Source organism: Bicyclus anynana, chromosome 5, assembly GCF_947172395.1.
Source record: "Bicyclus anynana chromosome 5, ilBicAnyn1.1, whole genome shotgun sequence".
In the NCBI taxonomy this organism is placed as follows: Eukaryota; Metazoa; Arthropoda; class Insecta; order Lepidoptera; family Nymphalidae; genus Bicyclus; species Bicyclus anynana.
The window spans coordinates 17,384,613-17,412,149 of record NC_069087.1 but is presented as its reverse complement, the minus strand read 5'-3'; the positions used below and the strand labels follow the sequence as shown (position 1 = coordinate 17,412,149).

The 27,537-nt window shown below is 37.6% G+C and overlaps 3 protein-coding genes across 5 annotated transcripts in view; 1 reads left to right on the top strand and 2 right to left on the bottom strand.

Moving 5' to 3' along the window:
• Positions 1–14,243, bottom strand: part of LOC112050879 (protein hobbit) — a 33,090-nt gene extending 18,847 nt beyond the window's left edge. Inside the window, exons 1-19 of the mRNA XM_052881858.1 lie at positions 14,026–14,243; positions 13,131–13,257; positions 12,254–12,547; positions 11,671–11,925; positions 11,074–11,232; positions 10,284–10,373; positions 10,052–10,213; positions 6,341–6,485; positions 5,616–5,798; positions 4,952–5,160; positions 4,258–4,564; positions 3,637–3,981; positions 2,823–3,012; positions 2,498–2,666; positions 2,270–2,392; positions 1,850–2,088; positions 1,463–1,635; positions 936–1,100; positions 329–529 (exon numbers count right to left, since the gene is read on the bottom strand). Of these exons, the coding sequence (XP_052737818.1) occupies positions 329–529; positions 936–1,100; positions 1,463–1,635; positions 1,850–2,088; positions 2,270–2,392; positions 2,498–2,666; positions 2,823–3,012; positions 3,637–3,981; positions 4,258–4,564; positions 4,952–5,160; positions 5,616–5,798; positions 6,341–6,485; positions 10,052–10,213; positions 10,284–10,373; positions 11,074–11,232; positions 11,671–11,925; positions 12,254–12,547; positions 13,131–13,257; positions 14,026–14,084 (3,595 nt within the window). The 5' untranslated portion in view covers positions 14,085–14,243. The remainder of the gene's footprint in view (positions 1–328; positions 530–935; positions 1,101–1,462; positions 1,636–1,849; positions 2,089–2,269; positions 2,393–2,497; positions 2,667–2,822; positions 3,013–3,636; positions 3,982–4,257; positions 4,565–4,951; positions 5,161–5,615; positions 5,799–6,340; positions 6,486–10,051; positions 10,214–10,283; positions 10,374–11,073; positions 11,233–11,670; positions 11,926–12,253; positions 12,548–13,130; positions 13,258–14,025) is intronic.
• Positions 14,244–17,467: 3,224 nt separating this feature from the next.
• On the bottom strand, positions 17,468–20,236 carry LOC112051397 (39S ribosomal protein L50, mitochondrial). Its single transcript, XM_024090023.2, has 5 exons — positions 20,044–20,236; positions 19,879–19,964; positions 19,215–19,411; positions 18,505–18,624; positions 17,468–17,648 (listed from the first exon to the last, which is right to left on the bottom strand). The coding sequence occupies exons 1-5, from the start codon at positions 20,086–20,088 to the stop codon at positions 17,533–17,535; spliced, it is 564 nt and encodes a 187-aa protein (XP_023945791.1). The 5' UTR covers positions 20,089–20,236; the 3' UTR covers positions 17,468–17,532.
• A 230-nt stretch (positions 20,237–20,466) lies between these two features.
• LOC112050883 (mediator of RNA polymerase II transcription subunit 13) overlaps positions 20,467–27,537 on the top strand; it is a 123,507-nt gene continuing 116,436 nt past the window's right edge. The window contains exon 1 of one of the 3 annotated variants that reach the window (XM_052881863.1): positions 20,467–20,723. In XM_052881863.1, coding sequence (XP_052737823.1) covers positions 20,655–20,723 — 69 coding nt within the window. In that variant the 5' untranslated portion in view covers positions 20,467–20,654. The remainder of the gene's footprint in view (positions 20,724–27,537) is intronic. The other 2 variants (XM_052881862.1, XM_052881864.1) reach the window with 2 other exon arrangements.

The window sequence follows — 27,537 nt, the reverse complement described above, 5'->3', positions numbered from 1 at the left end:
ACGTTGTCTGTTAAGGTAATCGATTTATAGGTAATATAGTTAATAGATTCTTGATAACGACTTCAAAAACGCCACTATGAAATATAGCCACAAATCGATTTGTGCCTCTGTTTGAAATTAGTACAATCCAATCACAGCCAATGTAAGGACATGCCGAATTCCGCAGTGACCATACAAAAGAGCCGGTTTACCAATAATTACTAATGTTTTTTAGTTTGACAACACACAACGTGTAAAAATTGTGGCATATAACTTTTTCATAAGCATCTTTTTTACTCGTACATGTAATTGCGTATTTAACTAAAAAAAAATATGGGTGGCAGATCACCATTAGTCCAATCAAGAACAAGGTCAGTCCACGTGACCTCCATCTCTTCAGTCGTGTTGTAAGGGTCCAGAGACACGTGCAGCAAGCAGGTAAACTTGGAGCAGTTCACAGTTAGCCGCCCGTGGAACAGCAGTCTCACTTTATCCCACCACGCTAGCGGGGCCGACGGGTCCAACGATGGACGAGACACTTGATCAAAGGCTGTGGAGAAGTTATTTCATCCTTAGGACTTCTACTTTAATTTAGGAGCAAGACTTCAACCATACTCTTTAGATTGGAACACAATAATGCTGCTTGGCAGCCGATATAATCATGTCAGCAGAATACCCCTGGGCGAGTTTTGTAATAAAGATAAAAAATAAGCTGTACTGTAAAGCTACAACTGTCAGTTTTCACACGCAATACTGCACTTCACTATATTTATGTTAAGTTCTAATTCTGCAAACCGCAAATCTGGAGAAAACTACACCAAATTGGACTGTTTACGTTACCTACTACTTATTTTATATTACATAATTAAATAAGAATTTAAGTGACATTTGTAGTTTTTGTTCTATTGTCCTGAACTTTTGTCAAATCGACAGTTCTTGGAAAATTATAGTCATACCCAAGTTACAGTGCGCGATGACGGGCTCCCAGCAGGGCCCGAATGCGTAGCTGTACTCCGTCATCTCGCAGCACAGGTCGTAGTACCACTTGAGCGGCATCATGCTGCGCTCCAGCTCGCACGCGCCCCACGGCTCGCCCTGCTCTATGGTCACCGTGCGCACCGCTGCAACACGTCAGACGTGCACATTCGCTGTTCGGCAGGCTTCATAATACCGCGAGGTCAGAAGAGCCAGAGAAGTTTGTAGGTCGTCCAGAGAATGATTAAGGATTTAGAATACATCCAAGTCCGCATTTAATAAACAAGAGTTATTTCATGTGTATATTAATTTACTAGTTTTTCAATAATCTGGTAAATACTTCTCAATTTATGTCTAAAGATGTCCTAACTTTTACATCAAATGCTAAAAGTTTGTCCTCTAGTCACGGTCGTGTGCGTGGTTAACAATAATAACGCCATGTCTCCCTAATGGCTATCGATTGATTGATTGAGCAGATCGCATTGATTTCTGAATACTTCTTACGTACCTCTGAGCGGTGGCTGTTCTTCCGCGGCCATCAAGGTGCCCCACAGCCGCAGCTCGCTCATGCTGAGCAGCGGCTGCGGGAAGTCGCGCAAGCGCAGCTGCCACAGCGCGCAGCTCACGCTCACCGCGCGACCCCACAACGTCGTAAACTCGATACCGTCCTCGGGCCACGGGCTGAAGCAACAATAACTCATTGCACGCTGGAAATCTAAGTCCAGGCTAACCTAAACAACCCACTAAATATCTATAAGTAAAGTCCTGTTATAGAAATAGAGTACAAAGAATTTCACGACTCAGATAGAGCTTCAATGCTCACCCATATCTACCAGTGACTCTGCTGTCTTGTCAAGGAGCCCACAGCAAGTACACAGCTGGAATACAAGCCCACCTGTCGCAGTCGATGTCGCGCAGGCGCGCGGTGGCGTTGTGCGCGCCGTGCAGCGACGGGTCGGCCAGCGCCAGCACGCGCAGCGCGGACAGGCAGCACGCCACGAGGCGCGAGCGCGGCGGCGGCGCGGCGCGGCACCGCTGCACGTAGATCTGCACGTCCTTCTGCCGCAGCGCCGCGTACAGCTCCTCCACCTTGCCGGCCGGCAGGAACAGGTGCGGCTTGCACAGCTCTTGCACCTGTGGCACGTTACAGATTACTCATTACTCATATACATAACAAACATCTTCCAAAAACGGAATCGATTTCCACATTGTAACCGTATTTGGTAATTTTAAAATATTAGTATGTTGGCAAATGTATGTATCTATCTCAAAGAATAATATAAAAGAGTTTAACTCGATCCTGCAGCTACATTACCTTAGCGTCGAGCATAATGCGACGTTTCTCGCTTTCCTTGTACTCGTCTTCTAATAGCTCGTAGTTGTCTCTCAGTTTCACTTCGAAAGGATCATCACTCATTTCAATTATTATTTCATCAATCTGCAAAAATATAATTATTATACAATATAGTCAAAAATAAACAATGTATTTTAGCAAGGTACCATTTAACATAAAAATAATAAAAGCAAGTTCTATAAATCTTACCTTTATATGCAAATCACTGGGCAATGGGCTATCTGAAGTAAATGGTTTCTTTTTGATACCGTGTATGATTTTGATCCATTTGAAAAGCGAGACAAAGTCGCCCTGTACAGCATCCGCCCAACGGTGCTTGTATGGGAATATCACGCGCACCAAACCTATATTCACAGCCCTACAAGAATAAAAAAAATTAAGAAGTAAAAATGCTGGACTGTTCTTCTGACTGTTTCCTGTCAAATATAATTTTGAAGGAGTTTACATTATATGTCACAAGAATGAATATGCATTAATAAAATGGACATAATTTATTTATAGAGTCCCAACTCACCAAACCTTGTTCCAAGCGAGCACGAATCCCTCATTCGCTTTCCTCTCAACTCGAATATCGGGGTCATCTGCAGCCCGCTCCATGGAGTACGCCTCCATGGTGATGATCTCGTCTCCGTTCAACACCATCTTCAGCTGACTCCACAGTATCGACAAACCGGTCTCATGATCGTAGGCTATTGTCATGTCGTCTGGACAAAAAATCATAAACATCATCATTATCAGCCTATTTTTACTGCCATGGCACCCTCTTTATAGGAGACGAGAGCTAGAGCTTAGACTTGATGCTCCAGTTGGAGACCAACGGCATAACGTCACGAGGTTGTGTAACCACTATCACCAATGTGTCTAGGATGTGAACCACGAGATGCCTTGTGAAGAGAGAAATACATATCAACCGAAAGCGGCGGCATATCAAAATCTCTCCCTTTCGTCCCATTGTAAGGAAGGCGAGACAATACTTACAATTTAAAAAAAAATAATTTTATGTGTTAAAAAAGATATAACTCGTATATATATTTTTTTTATTCAGTGACAAGTTAGCTCTTGACTGCGATCTCAACTGAAGATTATACTGTTAGAATAATAGCGATACGACGTCATCATGGCAACTGGCGGCAAACCTATATAAGCGCATGCACATCTCATTCTAGGCGATTTTTGTGTTGTAACAAATGTAAAGAGAATCTCTGCCCGTTTGGAATATCATTCTACGTATTGTGTTATTTAGATAGTGTTGTGATATTCATTTAAAAGTTATTAATGATCTTTGATTATGTTTAAATTCTTAATACAAAGTACATGTGTACACTCACCAGTAGTAAACAGCATGTTATTATCTTCGGACAAAATAAGACTGAGATTGGTGTCACTCTTGAAGGACACCCGCCAGTCTATGGCTCTCTTTCTCTTACTCACATCTACATCGTTATGCCTGGCTCTCTTACTCCTTAACTCTTCTCTAAAACCCTTGAAAGCTCTTACAAAAGTAAGTATTTTTAAATGCAAGTTAGCGCTCCATTCGAAAATTACATTTTCCAGGAACTGAAAGTCAAGCAAAACGGAGTTCCTTTCTTTGGACGGGACATGCTCAATCCTTGCTAGTTTTACATGGAAAAACGCAGCGAGCAGTTCATCCGATCGTTGGCAATGCACGTTACCTGTCAACGATAACATTGTTATTAATAAAATCCTTTCTCCAGTACGGTGTCGGTAATCATAAACAGCAGTAAAATTCACAAAGCCCAGAAATAGGTTGGTAAACACTATTGAAACGTTAATGGCCTAATTGCAGGATCAGGTCTTTCTCTAATGCATGGCAAGCGGATTTTTTTTCTAAAATGTCATTAATTATAATGCCGTTGATTTGGATTAAAACAATAATAAAGCTAATTAATTTCTAAGTAGGGGGTTTTAAGAAAGTCAAAAACACCAACCTTGATAAGGCACAATTTCCACCATCTTTAGCCCTGACACCACCGCGCCAGACTTCACCACCGTCTTCTCCAAGGTCACGGCGTCAACCCTCGCCATGATACACATCTTATCGCTAATGATGAAGAACATATTGATATGAGACAAGGCCACGTTGACTGCAATACTGCACGACGATTCAGGAACTATTTGTTGAGGTTGTACGGTTGAGGTAGATTTGTAGTCGTTCAGGCAATCCACGAACGATATAACTGTTTCCGCGATGGCTGTGCTCCACTCCAAGCGGAGGCAGTCCATCATTGCTTCGATCTGTAAAATTTAGAAAGATGATACAAAAAACAAAAATATTCAGCATGTTTAATACTAGAATGACATGACCAGAAAACAAAAGTCTTTGAACCGTGCGTGTTGGCAGTGATGACCTATGGTTCCGAGACTAACTATGGGCCTCATAAAAAGGTTCAGAGTCAAACACTCAGCTATGCTCAGAGTATCTCTGCGTGATTGAATCAGAAATGAGGAGATCCCCAAAAAAACCTAAGTCACCAACACAGCTCAACGAGTCGCAAAGCTAAAGTGGCAATGGGCGGGGCACACACTTCAAGTCCCCACAGTCGCTACGGTCCCTATGTCCTGCAGTAGACGTCCATCGGCTGACATGATGATGATTATTCAACGAAATAGCTAAAATCATACCTTGGAATCTCTTGGCCCATGAGTGCCCCATTTAACTAGCGCCACAGCCAACAACGCTGACCCCCACGAGTGGTGGCGGCGCGGCGGCGGCTCCCTGCCACTGCCGCTGGCGCTGCCACATCGGACCCATCCGCCGTCCACCAATAGCTCCGCGCTCCAGTGCCGGGAGCCTACCACCAGTTGGGCGAACACCCATTTGTACGGCTCTTCTGTAACAAATAATACTTGTGACATGTATGGAACATACTCCAACTTTGGGAACAGTGGAAGTTTCATCAAATTATCAATAGTTTTGAGATAAGATATAGTTTATTTAATTATATTATAGTTAAAACTACTGTTCTATTACATTTGAGACCGTAGGAGGGTTATACGTCATTTAAATGTTTATAACTAGTAAAATAGGTATAAGGCGCGCGCCAAATCTTGAGATTAGAGAAAGATATATGTCGACCAATAACACCGGAATCGAAAATGTCGCTCCCTTTGCAAAGCCTATGCCAAGGCAACTAAAGAGAGAACGGTATTTCAACTCCGCCACTATTGGTCAATATGTATTGTTCTCTTAACGGGATATGTCGTTGCCGCATGCTAGGCCTACAGGGGCAGCTTATTGTACATCATTTGAAGATGACCAGTCCTAGAAAAGGCTTATGATAATTACCTCTGGTGTCCAACAGCTGGTCCAGTTTGACCTTCAGCCCGCTGCAGCCGGCCGCCAGCGCGCGCGCGGCGTGCTCGGGCGCGCTGGAGCGCACGGCGCGCAGCGACACGCCGCGCAGCTCGGCGCAGCCCTGCACCGCGCAGCTGCACGCCACGCGCGCCCACCACGACTCCGTGCTCCACGCTGCACAATCATTTGATATATATTATAGTCCAGCCGTTTTAGGTTTTATCTTGGGAAAAATTCCTAGTGAGCTGAATTTTTGTATACACCTTTATTACGGTGTTATTATAAAAATGTGAAGAATGGCGTCTAGCTAGCTACTCTAATTGGATCTTACCAAACCACTTTGGTTAGGCAGGGAGAACAACACGAAAGGAGGAGGGGAGTGAGTCAAGGAATTCCTTAACCCTACATCCACAGTCCAGGACTCTGTTCGAGAATCCATGGAATGCTAAGATATTCGTCTCTGGCTGAACAAAATTGAAATGAAAATTCGAGAGCGGTTCTCTAGTTTTTCCCTTAGTAATACATTTTTATTTATTAACAAGTTTAGCTTTGGTTTGGTTTTATTATGCTATACTCCGCAAAAAACAGCGTCCAAGGCCACCCAGTTAAATAAAATCATACTCAGGATATTATACTTTTAACACATATTCAAAATCATGGTGTGAAGGAGTGTTCTCTAACCAAACCTGTCAGAATGTAAGAGTAAACCAACTAACCTCCTTCAGTTGGTTCCACAACTTGCAACGGTTTGGACTTGTTCATTCGCTGCGCTGCCCTGTACCAGTGGAAGGCGTTGCTGTGGTTGTACGTCAGGTTCAGGGTGCTGATTATGAGGTACAGGTTTAGCACACCCTTCTCCAACTAAAAACAAAATATATAATACTAGCGGACGCCCGCGACTTCGTCTGCGTAAAATTCGATGTCAATTTTACTACTACCCCCTAACCTAACCTAACCTACCCTACCCCTACCATACCCCTACCCTATCACTACCCCAACCCTACCACTGCCCCAACCCTACCCCTACCCTACCCCTACCTTACCTATACCCTACCCCAATCCTACCCGTACCCTCCCCGTACCCTATCCCTTTCCTACCCCTATCCCACCCGTACCCCTATCTCACGCCTATCCTACCCCTACCCTGCCACTTCCCTATCCTACCCGTACCTCTACCCTACCACTACCCTACCTCTACCCCGACCCTACCACTACCCTAAACCCGGCCCTAAACCTACCCTACCCCTACACTACCCCTACGCTTCCCTACCCGTACCCTAACCTACCCTGTAACTTCTCTATCTTACTCCTACCCTTAGCAAAATCGGTCCAGTCCTTCGAGAGTGGTGGTATGACCAAGAGAAATAGAGACTTCTATGCTAATAATATAAAGGGGTAAAGTTCGTGTGGTTGTAGGAGGTAATCTCTGGATCTACTGGACCGATTTGGAAAATTGTTTTACCAATAGAAAGCTACGTTATTTGCGAGTGTCCAAGGCTATGTTTGATCCCCATATTCACACGGGAACGGGAACTACGTAAATGAAAGCGCCGGGCGTCATATAGTGGAATTTCTGCGTCTTTTAGAAATTTTGTATTATCTCCGAAACTATTTAAGTAATTAACATACTTTAAAGGGCAAATCTTATCTCCATAATACCCTTGTGATTATTAAATAATTTATTTTAATAAGGATTAAAGTTTAGTTGTATAAATAATGACGTAAACCTAAGTATATAAAATTAATAATTTTTACAACACAAAAGGCCTTTTTTCTTCTATATATCAGCTAATATATAGAAGATAGATATATGGTGTCGCGGACTTTTTTGTAGAACTTTTAAAGATACATAAAGTCTCCATATATTAATTTCAATTTTACACAATAGTTAAGGCAGCGCATGCGAATAAGTCTGTATAAGAGGATTTTCAGTCCGACCTGTATGACAAAAACTGTGATAACTCGGCTAATATATATGATACCAATATAAAATATAACCTATAGCACTCCCCGATAATGTAGCATTCTACTGGTGAAAGAATTTTTAAAATCGGACCAGTAGTTCCGAAGATTACCCCATTTAAAAAATGTGACAAACTTACAAACTTTACCTCTTTATAATATTAGTATAGACTACGTATGCATATCTTTTACAAAATTAAGTTAACACAAAACACTATAATTACACTTACTAAGTTTTAATTAATTTATATACACAACAATCGAAATAATACCATAAAACGAAATAATAACTAATTACACGAAATACGTATGACGAAAGTCGAAAGTCGAAACGAAACGAATAAAATAAAATTACAAATTATTTATTTGAATTTAAAGTTTAAACCTGATTACCTGAACCTGGTCCTGAACCTAAACAAAGAAAGTACGACGTATCTAAACTATAAATTAAAACTTAAAGTATGTCAGATGTCTCTAATCTCTAATCTCTATTTCTAAATCTAAAAAGCAAATACGTAAATAGACAGAGTCCGACAAACAGTACCTAGCTAACTTTAACTACCTACGTGGTACGTGGCTACGTGCCTAGAAGTAAAACATATTCATTAACAATAGCGTTGAGTAGGACATACAAGAGGCAGGACGTTTGTCCCGTACATGACGTCACAATGTAAGAGCGGCTCAACATTTAAAAATGTACTACTTCACATTTTCTGTCGCGGTAGTTGCTTTACCCGTACGCGAGAGAAAGCGAGACACTAGTACAAAAGTCGAATGGGACGTCATTCTGTGGTCCTGTCATATAATTTTGTACTATATCCCTTAACGCGACGGAAATAGTATACGATGCGTTTAGAAATATTATTTTTTGAATTTGGATTTATTCAATTGACATTTTATAAAAATAAAAATTACTTAATAATTTAAAAACTGAAATATAATAACCAAGGTGAATCGATCTATTTTATATAGGTTAAAAATAAGTTTGGCATTTAATATCAGTATGTAAGACAAACTATTACTAACATAGAATACTTGTACCGAATCGTAAATCTATGATTACTAAGCTATATTATTGTACTAGTACAAACATGACATTTGTACACGTTGCTTCAAACAAAGTTCAAATATGACATTTGTATTCGTTACTTCAAAATTCAAATGTAGTGCCAAGCTTCAGTACGCCTCGCCTCATTTGAAGTGGGACATTGTACTGCCTCGGTACAAAAAAGAGGCAACACTTACAAACTCTTTTTCAAGTCATGTCCTACCCAACACTAATTAACAATTAACATCGACTTGCCAAAATCTAAGTAAATTTTTCACCACCAACACCAACAATCAATCAATTTCGATCATCATGTAGTCGGCATAAATCTCCCTAGCGCCGTACAAAAATATGGTGTTTTTGCTCAACGCCATCTATTGGTAAATGGATAAAACGCCTACATAGAGTTTAGTAACCAAAAATGCTGATCCCTATAAAATACGTAGAAACCTATAGAGGAAGGTTCAACTTAATTTGGCGGTTGGCGCTTAAACATAAGCGGCATTCCGCCTTTTAGAAATTTTGTATTATCTCCGAAACTATTTAACTAATTAACATACTATAAAGGGCAAATCTTATCTCCATAACATCCTTGTGATTATTAAATAATTTATTTTGATAAGGATTTAAGTTAAGTAGCATAAATAATGACGCAAACCTAAGTATATAAAATTTATAATTTTTAAAACACAAAAGGTACTATATCTGCTAATGTATAGAAGATAGGTATATGGTGTCGCGGACTTTTTTGTAGAACTTTTAAAGATACATAAAGCCTCCATACATTAATTTCAATTTTACACAATGGTTAAGGCAGCGCATGCGAATAAGTCTGCCTGAGAGGATTTTCGGTCCGACCTGTATGACAAAAACTGTGATAACTCGGCTAATATATATGATACCAATATAAAATATAGCCTATAGCACTCCCCGATAATGTAGCATTCTACTGGTGAAAGAATTTTTAAAATCGGACCAGTAGTTCCGAAGATTACCCCATTTAAAAAATGTGACAAACTTACAAACTTACAAACTTTACCTCTTTATAATATTAGTATAGAAGTATAGATTGAAGTCGGCTTGTAATATTAAATTAACAACTTTTTACTAAGTAGGCATATATCAAATATACAATTTGTTATATTTTTCATCTGTTTTTTAGCCGAAATATATCTCTGTAACGGCTTGAAAGATTATGGCGTGACTTTCTTTTGGATAATAGAAGTAAGTGAAGTTCGTTAATGTAAAAGTAATTATAGGGAATATTCGAAAATTTTCTTACCTCTTAACAAACGGACGCGACGACGGCTATAAGTTTTATTTGAATCCATTCAGTACTTTCAGCATAATGCGCGGTCATTTTAAAGATAGAAAAATACAGAATTCGTAATAAAGTTTTATTATAAGTAATTCTGACCTTAGCATCCAATTTCAACTTGTTAAGGAACATCAGCGTCTCGCCACTCGCTATCAACTGAACTTGATCCATCTGGAAGGCGACATACACCTGCGGGAGCCCTACGACTTCTGCGCCGTTCGGGCCCACCACAACAGAGGCCGCGCTGAATCGGGAGTTTACCTTCAAAATTACAATACAAATTACAATTTTACCTTATATTATACAAAAGCAACGTGAATTTTTTCCTTACTTGTAAACTCTGCACTGATGTTTCAAAACTTGTCTTGGTGGTGTTGTCTATACAAGTGATTTTCGTTGTATCTATCTTTAAACTAAATATCTGAAAGGTAGAAAAGTATTGCAGTGAATATGAATTTAATTAATTTTATTTATTTATTAACTGAATCTCTAGTCTTATTTCATGATCATTATCTACTGAAATATGTTTAGAATGTGACGTGTACATAATCTATACTAATATTATAAAGCTGAAGAGTTTGGTTGTTTGTTTGTTTTATTGAACGCGCTAATCTCAGGAACTACTGGTCCGATTTGAAAAATTCTTTCAGTGTTAGATAGCCCATTTATCGAGGAAGGTTATAGGCTATATTTTATCCCCGTATTCCTACGGAACGGGAACCACGCGGGTGAAACCGCGTGGCGTCAGCTAGTATTTATATATAATACTAGTATTATAAAGCTAGTTTATATGTTTGCGAGTTAATCTCTGCATCAGCTTTGAAAATTATTTTGCCAATAGAAAGCCACCTTATTTATGAGTGTCAAAAGCTATATTTATGTCTGTATCCATTCCTAAGAACAGGACCTACACTAGCTATATATTTTTAGGTGAAAATCAAAAACAAGTGTTTGTAGTATATACTAACAAAATATAAGATTTTTTTTGTATCTTTAACTATTAAATATTCTAATGTGTTTGGATTGAACCAGACACCAGATTTAAGCAATGTGTCTTAATCATAAAGCCGAGTGGCCTGGTGAGAGATGGAGCTGGTGAGGCTTTATAACACAAAACATACCTTTGGTATGGCGGGTGAGAGTCTCAGTAAGAGAGTATTATAATGGTCTTCTTCGAAGTATCCCATTGACTTGCGTTTCCTCTTTTTGTTCTTTTGTAAGAAACTGTACAGCTCATCCAGTAGACTCACTGTGGGATTGCTAACTACTGTGTGAATTTTCTACAACAAAAAATACCTGTTTGAACTGAAAAATCTAAACTGTATAGATGATAATAATTTGGTTGAAAAAAATTGCATTCTGCAGATATAATATATTGTGGTAAACATCATAAAGTATTGAATTAAAGTAGGCCTTGTTTTAGGAGTTATTTTACTTTATATTAATTAAGTAATTAGATTATAAAGCACAATTTGTTGTTTATTTTGCTACAAATATTACACCTGTGTCAAATTTTCACTTTTAATAGAAAACATATGATAATAATGCAAATATTCACAACAAAAAAGTATTTTGATAGTAGTTTTTGATATAATAACGAATAACATAGTTTTGTAGGCTTAAACAATGAGCATAATTGATTTGGGAGAACACAAACACACCCAACACACTACAAATATCTTTTGCTCTGTTAGCACAAATCTCAAAATCCAACTAACCTCCACATTCAAAGGTCCATCAGCCTTCACAGTTCCCTCGATCAATACACTACACGACGCCTCAGCGAGACACCGTCTGTTGCTCACAAGCTTGGTGGTGGCATCAACTATGTTGGCAGAGAAGACTAGAGCTCTGGCAGGTCCGCCCGCCGCACCATCCGCATGCAGCTCTGATGCTGAGGCGTGGAGAGACCAAGCATTGCTACTTGTATCATTTATTAATACTGTGGCATTGAATATGTGCACTCCCATGAACTGAAATAAGTCAAGATATAATTTCTACTTCTTCATATTGGTGTAGCTGCTTTACAGGTCTTCACATAATCTGTGTATCCTTTTACCACTTTAAATATATTGTGGTAGCCACTTAAATCTTTCCAGGTAGGCCAGGTACAACAACAATTTATGTATAGTATTTAGTTACACAATGAGAGTTGTTAATGAGGGAAACATTAGCCTACCAACCAGCATTGGAACTGCATGGTGGGTGTCAGTGTGAGCTCCTATAAGGAGACTATCTTTCTTTAAGGCCTAGTCCTGTTGCGGGTCCTTAAAGTATGCTGATGATAATAATGATACATACCTGTGCGAACATAATAAGACTTGGAGGTAGTTTCTTATTTCTAAAATCCAATAACTTTCGTTTTCCCAAATCCGCCAGTTCATTATTCAAATTAAAATTCGGTTCATCCACAAATCCATCGGACCTTGAGTTTGAATTTTGTTTAGATAGCAAAGGCTTTAAAATAGTTTCAACAACAGCACTACGCTTTTCCTCTATATTGTTGGTTAACTCTAAGTTCTTTATGACCACAGATAAAAGTTTGTTAATTTCAGAGTTAAAGAAACTACTTTTGAATGACACTTCTTCTATGTGCTAAAAACATTATAAAATATTGTATAGTGTTACATATTTATTATATTACCATTGTTTTTATTTATTAAGCTCTAGGAGATTTTGACATTAATTAAGATCTTCAACATGTAGGTACGAGGATGACGCCTAGGAGCAGGTAGGGTCAGATTAAAAAAATATAGACAAGTGCAAAACATCCAAAGTCCTTAAGTTTAAAAAAATATATATATTTGCCATATCTTTTGTGCTTTGCGCTTTGAACGCTGTCACGCTGCTAGTCACATTATCGATTTTGTGCAATAATATTTTGTGATGTAATTATTGATCTTATATTGTTTAGTATGGGCATGGAGAATATGTCGGGCAGACGAGGTGCATGTTAATTCAATCTAAAGGGATCCCTTTAACCTACACCTTAAAGGCCACCAGTCCTAAGACTTGCTCAAGGTATTTCATCTACCATAAAACAACTATGGGCTAGCGAAGCCTTTGTCTAGGTATATATGAAAATGCATTTTCAGCAATAATTATGTGCTCAAGATCTCTCTTCTAAAGTAGATAAGTTGTTCTTTACTTCTACTTCACTCATCTGTATAACACTTACTATTGAATAGCCATCTTTTGAGAGGCTTACATCTCGCAAAATAAGTTTTGGTACAGCTATTCTACCAATTTTTAGTTTTATGTAATATTTTCTTTTGAAAAGCCATGACAATAAAGCAGGCACCAACCTGAAACAGTTATAACACAATTTTATATTTTAATCAGATATTTTATATTTGAAGAAAGCATTTTATTCACTTAGTTATATACAAATGATTTTAAACTTATTTCGTGGTTGTTCATTACGAATATTATTTAAACGGGTACATACCACAATAAATTGACGAGATTTTTGATATTGATATTTCGACCCAGTTGCATGTATTGTGGTCTTGGCGGGACTGAAGTTTGCGAGATGCGAAGTTGAACATTGACATTAAAGATCTCAACATTTTATTGTTGTATGTACCCATTTAAATAATATTCATTTAACTGTTACTTCAGTTCAGTAATCTTTGCAATAAGACAGATTGTAAATTTTTGCATTGGTATGATGAGCAGAGCCCTAATTTTAAAATAGTATGATGAAGAAAACAATATGTTCTAGATAAATTCAAATTACAACAGCGTACACTCTCAATTCCAGGTATGTTGCTAATTGTACATTCAAGAAACATTACATACCGATATATTTGGTTAAGTTCAAGGTATCTCTCTTTCAAACAGCCTCAATTATTAGTCTAATTAGAAAGTTATTTAGCCGAGATACAAGGAACGAAACGCTTAATTAATGTATTTCACGACTAATTTTGTAGTTGTAATAAAGTATAAATAGTAGAGAACAAGTCTGGAATATTAAAGTAATTCAATAGTACTACAACTGTTGTATATCCCGGCAATTTTGGTATGAAAATAAAACAAAAGTCAAAACAAACATTTGTATCGAATGGACTTACCATGAAACACATGAATAAATAACGATAAATATAAAACACAATATCAGTAGTATATTCATTTTTATATTCTGAAATCATTCCTTTATATTTTAACCTAATTAACATCAGAAACATTCAATTTCTTTGTAAAAAAATCATTTTAATTTTAACCATTTATCATCAACTCGCGATCACGAACACAGACCATCAGTCAGTGTCACTGTCACTCAACTGTCAACAGACATTTAACTAAGTTTACGGAAACGTTTAGTAATAAAACGCATTTTAAATGTATAAAATACTATAAAATTATGTATTACTATACTATACCATAAAAATGTGCATTGAAATTGTTTTGTATAACTACATGATTAAGTATGTAATCATGTAGTTATATATATATATATATATATGTATCTGAATTAGAAATGACCTTCACCCACTTGTTTACTGGATAAAAAGTATTTTAGATCAAAGTTAATCTAGATTGGCGAATCTAGGATTACTTCCGCAGGGCTAGCACGGGCAAGGGAGAAATTTATCCACGGGGAGAGGATAAAACGTTTATCCCCCACACTCGTTTTATCCACTCACCGCGCATGGGCACGTCGGTGGATATAATATTCCCGGTGGATAAACGGAGGGAAAGACTTGTCAACCCATTTGTATATATCTTATAAATTGGCATTAGGTATATTAATAGTCCGAAATAAACGTAAATTTGATAATATTTGGTTTTTTTGTGCATATTATTTATCTGTTTTCTGTTGGCATTGTTTTGTTTGGTGATTGTTTTTTGCGGTGGTTTGTAGTAGGTATCTATAGTATCTATCATACTAGCGGACCCGGTCAAGCTTCGTTTTGACATAAGTGCACTTGTTCTCTATCCCTACTCTACCCTTCTTTACCTCTAACCCTGCCCTACCCCTACCCTACCCCTACCCTACCCCTGCCCTACCCCTACCCTACCCTACCCCTGCCCTACCCTACCCCCCCTACCCCACCCCTACCCCGCCCCTAACCCCCCTCCCCCTCCCCCAACACCCCCTCCCCCCCCTCCCCCTCCCCTACACCAACCCTTCCCCCCCGCCCCACCCCCCTACCCCACCCCTACACCACCCCTACCCCACCCCCACCCCTCCCCCACCCCTCCCCCCTACACCAACCCTACCCCACCCCCCACCCCCCTACCCCACCCCTACACCACCCCCAACCCTTCCCCACCCCTACCCTACCGCTACCCTACCCCTACCCTACCCCATATTGCGAAGCAATTGTTAAAGACCAAAACATGCGAGACATAATTGTTTTTTTAAGTAAAGTTTTATCCCCACATCAACTTCACAGGGATAAATTTATCGCGTTTAAATGTCAAAAGTCCCAAAGTATATCATTTTATCCACTCCATATGCCATAGTCGAGGAAAAGATCTCCACGCGTAATGTCAATCGGGGATTAATTTGTCTTTCCCTTGTGGTCATGCTATGACGGGTGGATTTATATCCTTAGTCAGTGGATATAATGGGTGGATAAAAATTTTATCCCTTGCCCATGCTAGCCCGGCTGGGGTGGGCCTGGGGTGGTCCCACATATTACTGAACAGAGTCGACACTCAATATAAAAATTTCGTTAACAATATTTGTGGACGCAGAACTCTGATATGACTCGACTTATTTTGTTATTTTTTCTTTTTATTTTATTTAGGGTTCCGTAAAGGTCTTAATTTTTTTTCAAAATCTTTATTATAGGTTTTACCTTATTATAAGTTGTAATGGTTATTATTTTATATTTTAAATTATATTTTGTGTAAAATTATTAGTGTTTCCGCGTCCATCATAGAATTTCAAATCGGTAGCCCAGTATCCGAGGGTGGGCACTGGACGATTCTTGGGTGGGCCCGGCCCACACGGCCCACCCGCTATATACGCCTATGTTAATCTATCAATCTACGCAGGGTAGTCCCGTAGATCCAATATAGACCTTGGTTAATGCCCAAATACCAACTGATTTAAAACACTTTTCAAGTGTTTTAAATTAGTTGGTATCTACGTTAAAAAGTACATTGCGAGCAGGTTGCCTAAAATCACATAATAGCCAAATAATTAGTTTAGTAACCATTACTAACTTAACCGTTAATGATAGTTTGGTCAGGAGTTTTTGAGGCAACCTACTCGCAATATATTTTTTAAGATACTAATTTTGATATATAATGTTACAAACTACATTAACATGCAACTTAAATTTCACCACTGTTTTCACTCATTCATTGTGTCTAGAAGTAATTAACAATAACAAAATCTGCAAAAGTATACATGTGTGATGAGTATACATACTATATGTCTATAAATATATTGCTAATGGTTAAAAAAGTTAGTCTAGAATAATAAAGAAGCTAATTAACAATTTAATTTATTTTTTAATTCCTCTCCTCTAAGATGCCATTATAAGAAGACTGTCACGACAGGGACAGGACCCTCCAATTCATAGTTTATCTAACAGGTAAACTATGTAAACTAACTAACTAGGTAAACTATGAATCTATGGAAGGTAGACCCATAGACCAACTATAGTAGAAGATTTTAATTAGAAACGACCTTCACCCATCTGTTTAATGGATGAAAAGTTTTTCAAATCAAATTTAGGTATCTATATTAAAAAGCCTAAAGTCTCCCATCCAAATGATTATTTTAGTAACCACTATTAACTACCGCTAATGATAGTTTGGCCAGGAGTTTTTGAGGCAAGCTACTCACGATGTATTTTTTAAGATACTAATTTTGATATAAAATATTTTTCATCCATTAAACAGACGGGTGAGGGTAAGAAGAAACATTTGATGTGGGAAAAGACTAGTACATAATCATCCTAGGCCCACTAACACACATTGGATCAGCATGGCAGGTCTAAGTTCCACAATTATTGCCTGTCCTATAAGGGAAGAACCCTGGCCCAATAGAGGACCTTATATAGGCCTTATAAAATTCAGTTTTAATGAACTTGGGAAATAAATATGTGGTCATATCCAACAATATTTTATACAATAAATAGTTGGCATGTCAGTGTAGCTGACACCCTGTGCTGTTTGCCTATAGACAATCTTAAAAGTCTATTCACAACCAACCTATTTAATCTCTAATTTGTTTGTTAGCTCCTGCCTTAAGTAGAATTAAGATAAGATTCACCCAATATTACCACTATAAAAGTACTCTAAACTTCTGAAGCAATTACAAAGCTTTACCATTCTGAATAGAATAAATATAATGCATTGAAATTAGTTCAGTGTATGTAAAGACAACTTTTAGCTTAAATTACTTAAGACAGCTTTGTTGCTGAACATCATAAAATTAATATAAAAATCCAAGTATTTTACAACAAGATATTATTTGGTAAAGTGAAAGAGAGCCAACCATACAGCAAAGTATCTATTTGAGAGATCTTCTACGATTATTAAAACTACTGTTCGTATTGTTCCATTATGTATTTAATTATAATATCTAACAGCTAATAACATAAAGAATTTAAACAAAATCAAGGCCATGATCTCTTGGCACTGTAGCCTTCATACTTTTTCCTTGTCTTCAGACCAGACACAATTGTTGAGCTTTTTGGGAACACAGATTTTCCATTGAACAGGGTATCTTTGTCTGCAACAAATAACATCATTGTTAATGTAATTAAGTTAAGCTGTAATTGTTTTAATTAGCCAAAAGAACTTCTTCATTGTTCAATAATAATAAAAATCAGGCAGGTGCAAAAAAATATCAAATAAGATTACAGGTACTTGTAGTTTTATAGATTGGCATTTTCAAAAAAAACAAACCTAAATCAGCATAGTCCTTCAAACTAACTTTCAACTACATACACAGAAATATTATAACCCAAAATAATTGTTTGTTATTTTTTGGTTATAATATTTCTGTGTATGTAGTTGAAATTTAGTAAGTAAATCTTTTTAGTTTTGTAAATTGTCCAAATTGTTGTATTCCACATAAATCATTAACATCAACCACCAATAAAAATAGCAAGAGGTAGAAGTAGGGGGCACGGCCGCAGCATGGGCTTAAAAATTTTAACATTAACAAGCTAAATCAGTAGATAGCTATTTACAACTGTATTTGACTGATGACTTATTAATTTAACTTTAAAATCCCTTTTGACTGCATATTCATGAAACCTAAAATGGAGTAGAAGCTTGGCTTATATACCAAGCTTCTGACTTTACAACACACAGTACTATACAGCTACTTTAAGTTTGCTGGAATATGTCTTTGTAAACTTGGGAGCTGTCATGTCTTCGGTTTTACTAGCTACAAAGCTAATACACATTCTTATGAACTCAAGTATTTTTTAAGAAATCTCAGATATATTAGCAACTGTATGCCTCATTTCAGTGATCACAGGACACTCAAGTTTAGGTAACATCTCTTTTAAAGCCCAGAATGAGTCTTTGATTCTTAGGCAATGCTAATAAAATTTTCAATAAACAATAATTAGATTTACCAGGATGAAAGCGAACATAATCCTCTTGGATATGTAAATTCTTTGGCAGATCCATTTTCTTCAAACTATCAAAAGGAGTGCTTATATCAACTGGGGTTTCATAAAATCGCCTTAGGTCATCTGAAAATGTAAATAAATGTATTTTTAAGTATTTATCAAATAGTTCACAATCACCAGTTGCTCTCTTAAAGGCAATGGTTATCCTCATAATTAAGTATATTTCAAGACAAGAAACAAGAAGTTCTTTTGTCTTGAAGAAGACAAGAGTCCTTTAAGTAATGTGCATTGTAAATGATTTAGAAGATGTACCTTATCCACTACCACATTTAACACTTCAAACCTACATGATATTTTCAATCAAGTCTTCGGATTGCAAGTTCCTGGATCATGTTTCACACTATAAAATATAGAGTTTTTCTCTCATTCATGAAATTCTCAGCCCAGAGTTTCTGAAATTGGTGGATTTACATCACTGTGTAAATCCTCCAATTGGAGAGTTGGACTCACCCACTGATGATTCTGTATGTAGGATTATTATAAATATTTCAATAGTGCTAATATGTAACAATAGATACTCAATTTCAGTAAAGCTGCCCCTATTGATGGGCGTAGAATCCTGGCCAAGCTCATGACTTCTATATTCAAAGAGAAAGGCCAGGCCCTGTAGTGGGCTATTATATGCTGAAAATGATGACAAGAACCTCACATACCAACAGTCTCAATTGTATGCAGCAAGGAGTTAGGCACACTATGCCCTGTTGCATCATAACATGCCTTCAAAACAGTGTATTTCACATCAAGTTCATCTAGCTCACTGTCAGTTTTGAGTCCACTGTCTGAACAAATCTTAACTATTGTCTTATCAATGTCTGCAGGTGGATCCCATGGTTTATTTGGTCGGAGAAATCTGAAAATATAAATAATTTCTCTATTTCCCAGTACCTAGATTTGTAATATAGTTCTGAAATGAAAATACATTTGAATGAAATGTATAAAACATTGATTATATTATTTAGGAGGAACTACTGACTATGTCGTTCTTTGAGCTTTCTATTTCTTATTTTATCTGGAATAGAAAAATCTACCAGTGCAATAGAAACCAAAGGGCTTGATTTTTCAATAATGAAATCTATCATTATTTATCTAAAAATGAATTTGAATACAAATCTTTTATAATGAGCAGTGAGCTACTGTAAACTATTTTGGTGGACCTGCTATACCAGATGCACTTCAATGTTTTTGGATCTTTTGTAATAATATCTCCCTTATCTCTTCCCCTTATATTAGCTTATAGATTGATTCATATTATTATTTATTTAAGTAAAGTATTCAGATTTTCCTACAAATTAAACATTAGAGTTTCTATTTATTTACCCTCTCGCTGCAACAGATTCGGCGGCTGCTTGTAGTTTCTTATCAGTTTTGGGAAACTTTGCTTGCTTATTTCTAACAGATGTAATCTGAAAATTTAGTAATAATATAATTTTACCCTGTTAAAAATGTACATAAAATAATCATGCAAATTATATCAATTATAACCTGAAAATTTTTACATGTCACAGTACGTAATAAATTCCTCAACATTCTTGATTAATTACTTAAACTTCCTTTTGCTAATGTAGTAATGGTGTAATAAATAATTTTATATTTTAATTAATTCACTATTCAGTGCGTATTTTTCTCAAAATTTTTGACGTATTATTTCATAATAAATCACAATAACGTCGTTTCATTTTAAGCACTATAACATGTAATCAAGATTTGCATTATTAGATTTTTGCTTTGAAACTTTTATCATTTTGAGAATTAATATATTATATAACTTCAATTTCAATATTTATATATAACTTACACATAATTCTAAGCATATAAGTCTAAAATGAGTTTAATAACTATATTTCTTAAAGAACCACATTCAATGCGTAAAATGAAACGTTAAAAAATTTTTGGACGAAAGTAGTTCTTCTTGTGGCCGCCAACTGCGCTAGTATCGGCTTGGGTTGTTGTTTCCTATCCGCCATTTTCCAGTCGCCATTGAAAGGTGAAAACTTCACTAAATGTCGGTGATGATTTTAAGATTTTGAGTGGTTTCTTTAAGATTGAATCAGTTTTAAGTGTTGTGAAATGAAAATGAAGTGCCCCGGACTACCATGACGCATCAAAATCACCAAACAAACGGTGCAAGTCTCGAGGATTGCCACACAAACTTCTTCGCCTTGGTAAGTCACTTTTACATTGATGAAAGAACTCGTAGGTTCTTTTCTTTCGAAATCATTATCATTACCGTGGTAATTATGTTGTGTGCTTTTGGTTAACGCGACCGTATCTATCATTTTACTGTAAGTCAACAATAAATCTACAATCCAACGGTCCAATTATCGTTACTCGATGCTGTTAAACAAAAATCACCTCTATGATAATACAGCAATGGAATCGATCAATTGCGTTAAATATTTTGTATGGAAGAATCCATGCTCAGTCGGTACATGACGCTCCACCGTTAGTCATCCTGGCATCGTGCTCCCAGCATCGGAGTCACGTCGTGTTGCTAACCCGCAAAGTGTCATCGCATTCGACGAGCGAGGCCACAAGAAGCCACAGGCCCATAGAGGTCATTTTGAATTCACCTGGCCGTAACGCGCACCGTAATGCGTTCGCGAGACTAGTTTCGCCAGGTCGAGGAAATAACTTTCTTATTACTTGCATTCTTCTACGCTCGCCCCAGCAGTCGACACCGCCTGCGACAATGTGTGACAATGTTTATGTATTAACGGCCGGCCATTCATTATCGGCGTGTCGTAGTGCCGAATCGCTTTGCGTAACATTCGTATTTCGTAGCTGGCGCGAATTTTATCAGATTGTGTTCGGTCGAGGATTAGCGGCGGGTGTAGAGACGGGGGGTCGAGGGTCGGGGCGTGGGGAGGGTGGAGGCGGTCGGTCGTCCTCGCGCGGAGAGCAGCCCGGCGCCATTTCCACCTGACGGCTGCCGCGTTGCGTCGCCACATCTCGCGCCCGCACCCGTCTCCCTCGGCCGCTGTCGCTCGCCGTCGCTCCGCCTATCTCGGCTCGGCGATACAAATTACCGATTTCTTGCCCTGCCTGCTTATTGTCTAATTATTTATGCGACGTTTGCGGACACGGCTTCTTTTGTTGCGAGGAATGCTTTCGTTTACGTCGCCCGATCGTGGGACGGCGGTGACGCAGCGACCTACTAGGCTGACATTGCGCCGGGTTCAATACACTTTAGATCGCACATAACTTGATTTCTTTTTCAAACTAAATTCAACAATGTCTTTTGTTGTTATTTTATATTTAAATCCGGCAAATAACAACAATCGTCACCCATAATAAATTGGAGGTTTATTTTTGAAAAATAATGTCTTAAATAACTTGTCAAATATGTTAATATTGATTAACACCACTAATGACTATTAGCGACCTGAAGACCTACTTTCAATAGCATTACAAATCGATTTAAATAGGTAGTTTTTTTTTAATAATTTGTTGATCTTTATTTATTAGTACAAAGAAAAATGTTTACTTAATAAACTGAGCAGTAAACTTTGACTAAAAAACTAAATTTTACCTCCATATTTACTCGATACTTTTTATTCTGCTTCGTATTCAAGCAGTTTGTAAACATAACGCTGCTAAAAAGTGAAAACTGAAAACCTTGTCAAACCTTGAATCGGAACAGTTTACGTGTGGCTTCTCTAAAAAGTTAAAAACTTATTTTTTTTCGATACGCCTTTGTTTAAATAGTTGCAATCCCACCACTTACAATATCAGTAATGCATATGAATCCTCCCTACAAACCTGCCAAGGCTAAATAATTGACATAGTTATCATTTTCTAATACAAAACGTTTGGCAGTGCAACATTTATGCGTGAAAACAAGCGCGCATCCATAACCACAGTAGGTAGGTAACCGTAGTTTTGTAATACCGATGCATTCCTATTATGGGTCTTAATGACCGAGAGCTTGCTGTCTCGCTCACCCGCCACGAGCCGATCGCGCGCGAAATAGACAACATACGACGAGCGTTTTTCGCGCGTATTTAGCATTGAAAATCGGAAAATAAACATTGTTTTGTAACAAATTGATTATTCAGGCGATGAGATTTCGTAACGCCCGCTATCTTAACGAACTTTGGTGTGACGGTTATAGGCTGTACATTCTTCTTATAGAGTCAAGAGTATCGTACCCTGATAAGAAACTTTCATGATACAACAGTTAATTCGAAAGTTTGCCTGATCTCAAGCATATTTCTCAAAAAAAATCCGCTCTGCTTGGCTTCGCTTTTTTCTTTGAATGCCTCTTCGGCTAGCGAAGGTTGGCTGCTTCGTAAACCCTTCTTTATTTTTGAAGCACGCACTCACTTGGTTGAGGAACATCTGAGAGTGGACCTGGATAGCGAGTATCCAGGTCCTCTTTCTGCGACCGACTCATCTTCTGCCGGCACCATTTCCCATTAAGCTGTAGAAGCTCTTATACCGTAGCACGCTCCCAAAATACTGACTAGTTATGTCGTTGTTGTCATGATTCATAGTAATTACGATGAAGGGGAATATGAAAACGTTGTGGCAATTGTTAAAAAAGAGAACACTTAGTTAATAATTGTTAATAACCAATTTAGTGGCATATCTATTCATATGTATTATACTAATCGGTCCTTAAGTTTGTTATAAACGAATTTGAATGTAAAGTGAACGATTAAGAACAGATTCGGTGACGGGTCGGAGCTGCGCGCGCGCGGGCGGATTGTGCCCATTCAACAGTTTATGAATGGCCGTACATAATCGTAACTTTCCCAAACTTGAGGCGTGAGGTCTCTACCTACCTGGGCCTGTGGCCATGTGGCACGTCGATCCTCTTTCTACAATCGCAAACGCTTCTAAGATTAAAAAATGCATGAGAATGACATTTGTTATCGTCAAACCACGGGACTATATCATCGATCGGATACATTTTTTTAATTTTCGAAGCGTTTGTAGAAAGAGAACCGACGTACCTACCACTTGGCTAAGGCCCTGGTTCGCGAATCGGCGACGTGCGCGTTACAATTTACCTTTCTCAAAACATTCGTATTGGGGAGGAATTCGTATTCGAATGGGGAGACGGGGATAATTGCATCTATAAACATCTAGAAAAAATGCCTACGCTCTGCGGTTTCACCCGCGTACAAACACTGTATACCCCCGTTCCTGTGGGAATACGGGGATATAATATAATATAACCTATTTTACTCTGTGTAGCTTACTACTACTACTACTAAATATTTTTTGAAATCGGTCGAGTAATTTTCAAGTTAAATTGTAACAAACAAATAAAGATTAAATCTTAGCTCTTTGTAATACATATAATATAATATGTATTATGTAATATGTATGACACACTTGAATGTCTATGCCAAATTTCATTCAAATCCGTTTAGCCGTTCTGGAGTTATAAATGTTGTAACAAAGCCGAGTTTGTTTTATAATACTATAATACTTTTATATCACCGATTTGAACAACACACATGCACGTTAAGTAACTACGTGCCCACTTAGTTGCTTAAACAGATACTTTAAATTCCTAATCTATTGTGAAAGTTGGTATTCTACGTTAATTTTGCCCCACTATTTCTTCCGCAATTAAGACGCAGACTAAATGTAAACGATTTGTTTATCACGGATGTTGCCGTCGGATATCGTCCGACGCGATATATTTTTTTCTATATTTAAACTGTTTATTCGATGCCCTAGATTACGAATCAATAAGAAATATCGCAACGCAAACAATAACGCATACACACTGTGTGCCAATTAGCTGTGTTCATTTTAGCGGACATGTCAATTCGTTTAAGTGATTAGTTTAAACATCTTCTAATGCATCAACGATTCAATGAATATGTAATATAGCAGACGCCCGCAAATTTATTCGCATTATCGCATATGTAATTTAAAACGAATTTGATAATTATCTAAAATTATGATTACTTTCGTACCCTTTGTATGTTCTCAATAAAACTATTTAAAACATGTATGTACATTGTACATATTCTCAATAAAACCATTACAACATGTAGTTGGCTAAGGCCAATTACCTGTTAAACCACATAAAAACTTGTTCAGTTTTTACAGAGATTAGGGAGAAGAAGCAGACAAGCTCCTTCTTAAAATTTGAACAACTAAGTGCAAATTTTTGCAATGTAAATTATTGGATTCCATGGTACTATGTATGAACCTAAGTAGTTATCAGCTTAGTTTAAAGCTTTAAATTTTATAATGATTTATTTATTTTGCTATCATCCGCGAAAAATCGAAAAGTCGCAATCACTTTGCAATTGCACGTTGTAGAGTCAACATCTTCTGAGGATGCTCCGGTTTCGGGGTGAAACGTACGTAGAGAGTATTTTGTCGGACCTGGGTGACGTTGTCGCATGGGTTCGTCGACTTTTCGCGGATGATAGCAAAATAAATAAATCATTATATAATCATGATGAACTTCCGCAAAGTAACGCCTGCTTCTATCCAATATTTAAAGCTTTAAAGTTTACACCATATAAAATGGTTTAGTCAAAATCAAGTACGTCTAAATATAGAAACCATAAGCTTCATAAGTACTGTCACATTTGATGCTAACAGATGCTAATCGAGCTTCATTCAAGCGGTCGTTTTTGAAGCTAACACGCTGGTATTGTACGACTGCGCCGCGCCGTCCGAATTTTAAATTATTCATGCTGTCCATCCGCGCCCAACCTACTCTTTTATTTTTGAGCCATCTCGCGTTGCTTTAAATTTTCCTCCTGAATGAGATCTCACATTTTCCTGCAGCTTTTGAATTTTGGCAGCGTCAATGCTAGGTAACCGTTTTTCTTTAGCGTTTCATCAACGTCTCGGTCGATCTTTTATAAAACATGTCTAAATTTTTTTTTAATTTGCGATTATTAAGTACTTAATATATCCATAAAATTTGTGTTGTTTTTTATTTTGTTTCAGGACCAATTTTTTTTGTACGTTATTAGTCAAAATTATTACATTAGTTAGTTACGCATGTTAGTCGTAAAGTTTGAATTGCATTGGATGCATAACAAGGCATATATTTCTCATAATTTTAATTTAACAAGTGTGTATACTAAATAACATTCGCATCTATATCTACGAGAATATCTGACATAACCTCTTATAATCAACAGCGGCTCCACGTTTCCCGCATTAAGAGTTGCCGCGAATTATTCGGATGTTATCTGAAAATGACGCCAGTTTAATATTTCACAGCTCTTTTCCGGCGCCGACGCGGCGGTATTGTGCGCTGACCGGCCCGGATTTGTTCAGTTATTCATGACGTCCCACCGTCCCCAGCTCACCCTTTATGTCCATACAAATCCACACAAACGAGGGCAGCTATTTTCTCGTAATCAAGAATGTCAATTAACTGCATCGTTTCAGATGACTCTTTGCGCGTCACCTCACGCTATATTAGGTACTTGTGTATAAAAATAAACGGACTTAAGATAACCTTTGGCAAAATACAATGAAAGCACATTTATTATACCTTCCGTAATTTACACAACTCGATATATTTTGCCTGTTCTGATCTGAAGCTTATGTTATACATAAATATGCGTAATATTTTTGTTAAATCGCCTCCCGCTGTCGTTTTTGTAAATTCATTAGTATCTATCCGTATCAGACGGAAATAAGGGTAAACCCTTTTCTATCCTGAAAACTTCCATATATGATTCTCCTCTCACAACCGAGACTCGAGAGGTTATAATTAATACCCACCACACTCTTAAGTCGATGCCTCGGGACTGTAAGCCATGGGAGGCCAGCGGGACCCGTAAAATTCTTCTAGGGTTTGACCCTGACTCGTTGGAGGTCCATTGTGATAACAGAATGCGTGCTTTACCTAGTATTATTAAAAGTAGCAAAGCTTTTTGTTACTACCTACACCTACAGCTCTGTCGCCAATCATTGTTGCTAAGTTGCAGTCTTTAGATCGTGATTGCCGGTGTAAATACACGTAAAGCTCAACATCTACCTCAGGTTGATGGACACAGGGTGACCTGCATAAGCACTAGAGGACTCATGACAGGTGGGCGATAAATTCAGAGTCAACTCCTTACGGTTCAAAATTTTTTTGTCAGTTTATACTATCGCGATTAAAAACAATCATACTGTGACATATACAATGAGTGCAAATTTTCCAACGCCTTGACGTTCATTGTCAGCCACGATTACCTAGGAGCATAGATAACGGGCGTTATCAGCTGACGCGGTAACCTCATGTGGTCATTGCTACCAGGAGCGTGTGCGAAAATTTGTATTTGTATCGCTTCCATGATAGTTTAGAGGCTTTACTTTGTGGGAAAGGTTTTTAATTTTTAATGGCATATACAAGCGCTTGAGTGCAATCATGCCTGAGGGTATAAAACGCGCTTGCCTAGTAGATACCTATTTCCTGTTGACTTAGAGATAGCCATTGTAGGTGGTAGGGAACGAAAAAAACGAAAACTGGAAGAGCATTCCATAATTTGAAAATCTTCGAAATATGTAATTGAATGAAGCTAATTTCGAAATATTCTTTGTAATTGATCGCGAATTTTGGATTGAATAAATAATAAATTACCTCTTCTGTGATCTCATTCTCACGGATGCACTGAAAGATAATTTTTGTGGTTACTTAAAGGAAGTAGGAAAAAAATTAAGTATTTCGACCGTTGAGTGATTAGTACGGGGACGCTACATCGGTTGCCAGTCGGTTCTCGCTGGTAAGATAGAAATTACCACTAGGCCCGTCCGAAATTCTCCCAAACGCCAAATAGATTTTTTTAAATAACTTTGCTGTAATCGAACCTTCGACCTTTGATTTCTCAAGCAATCCCTTCATAACTGCGCCAAATTAAGCTAGTTAATTTTAATATTCTGTGTGCATTGCGTATTTTGTAGTATGTCCCGAAATTAGAAAAGCGAAGTCCAATTTAGAGTGTTTATAAATTTAAATTCGTCTAATGTAACTTGCCTTGTTGGTTTTCATCTAGCGCA

Coding starts and splice junctions, on each gene's coding strand:
- LOC112051397 (XM_024090023.2), bottom strand. CDS start 20,088: ATGTTGAGGAATTTATTACGTACTGTGACATGTAAAAATTTTCAG. Junction 19,965..20,043: donor TGACATGTAAAAATTTTCAG/GTTATAATTGAT, acceptor CTAAATTTTCAG/ATTACATCTGTTAGAAATAA. Junction 19,412..19,878: donor GAATCTGTTGCAGCGAGAGG/GTAAATAAATAG, acceptor TTATATTTTCAG/ATTTCTCCGACCAAATAAAC.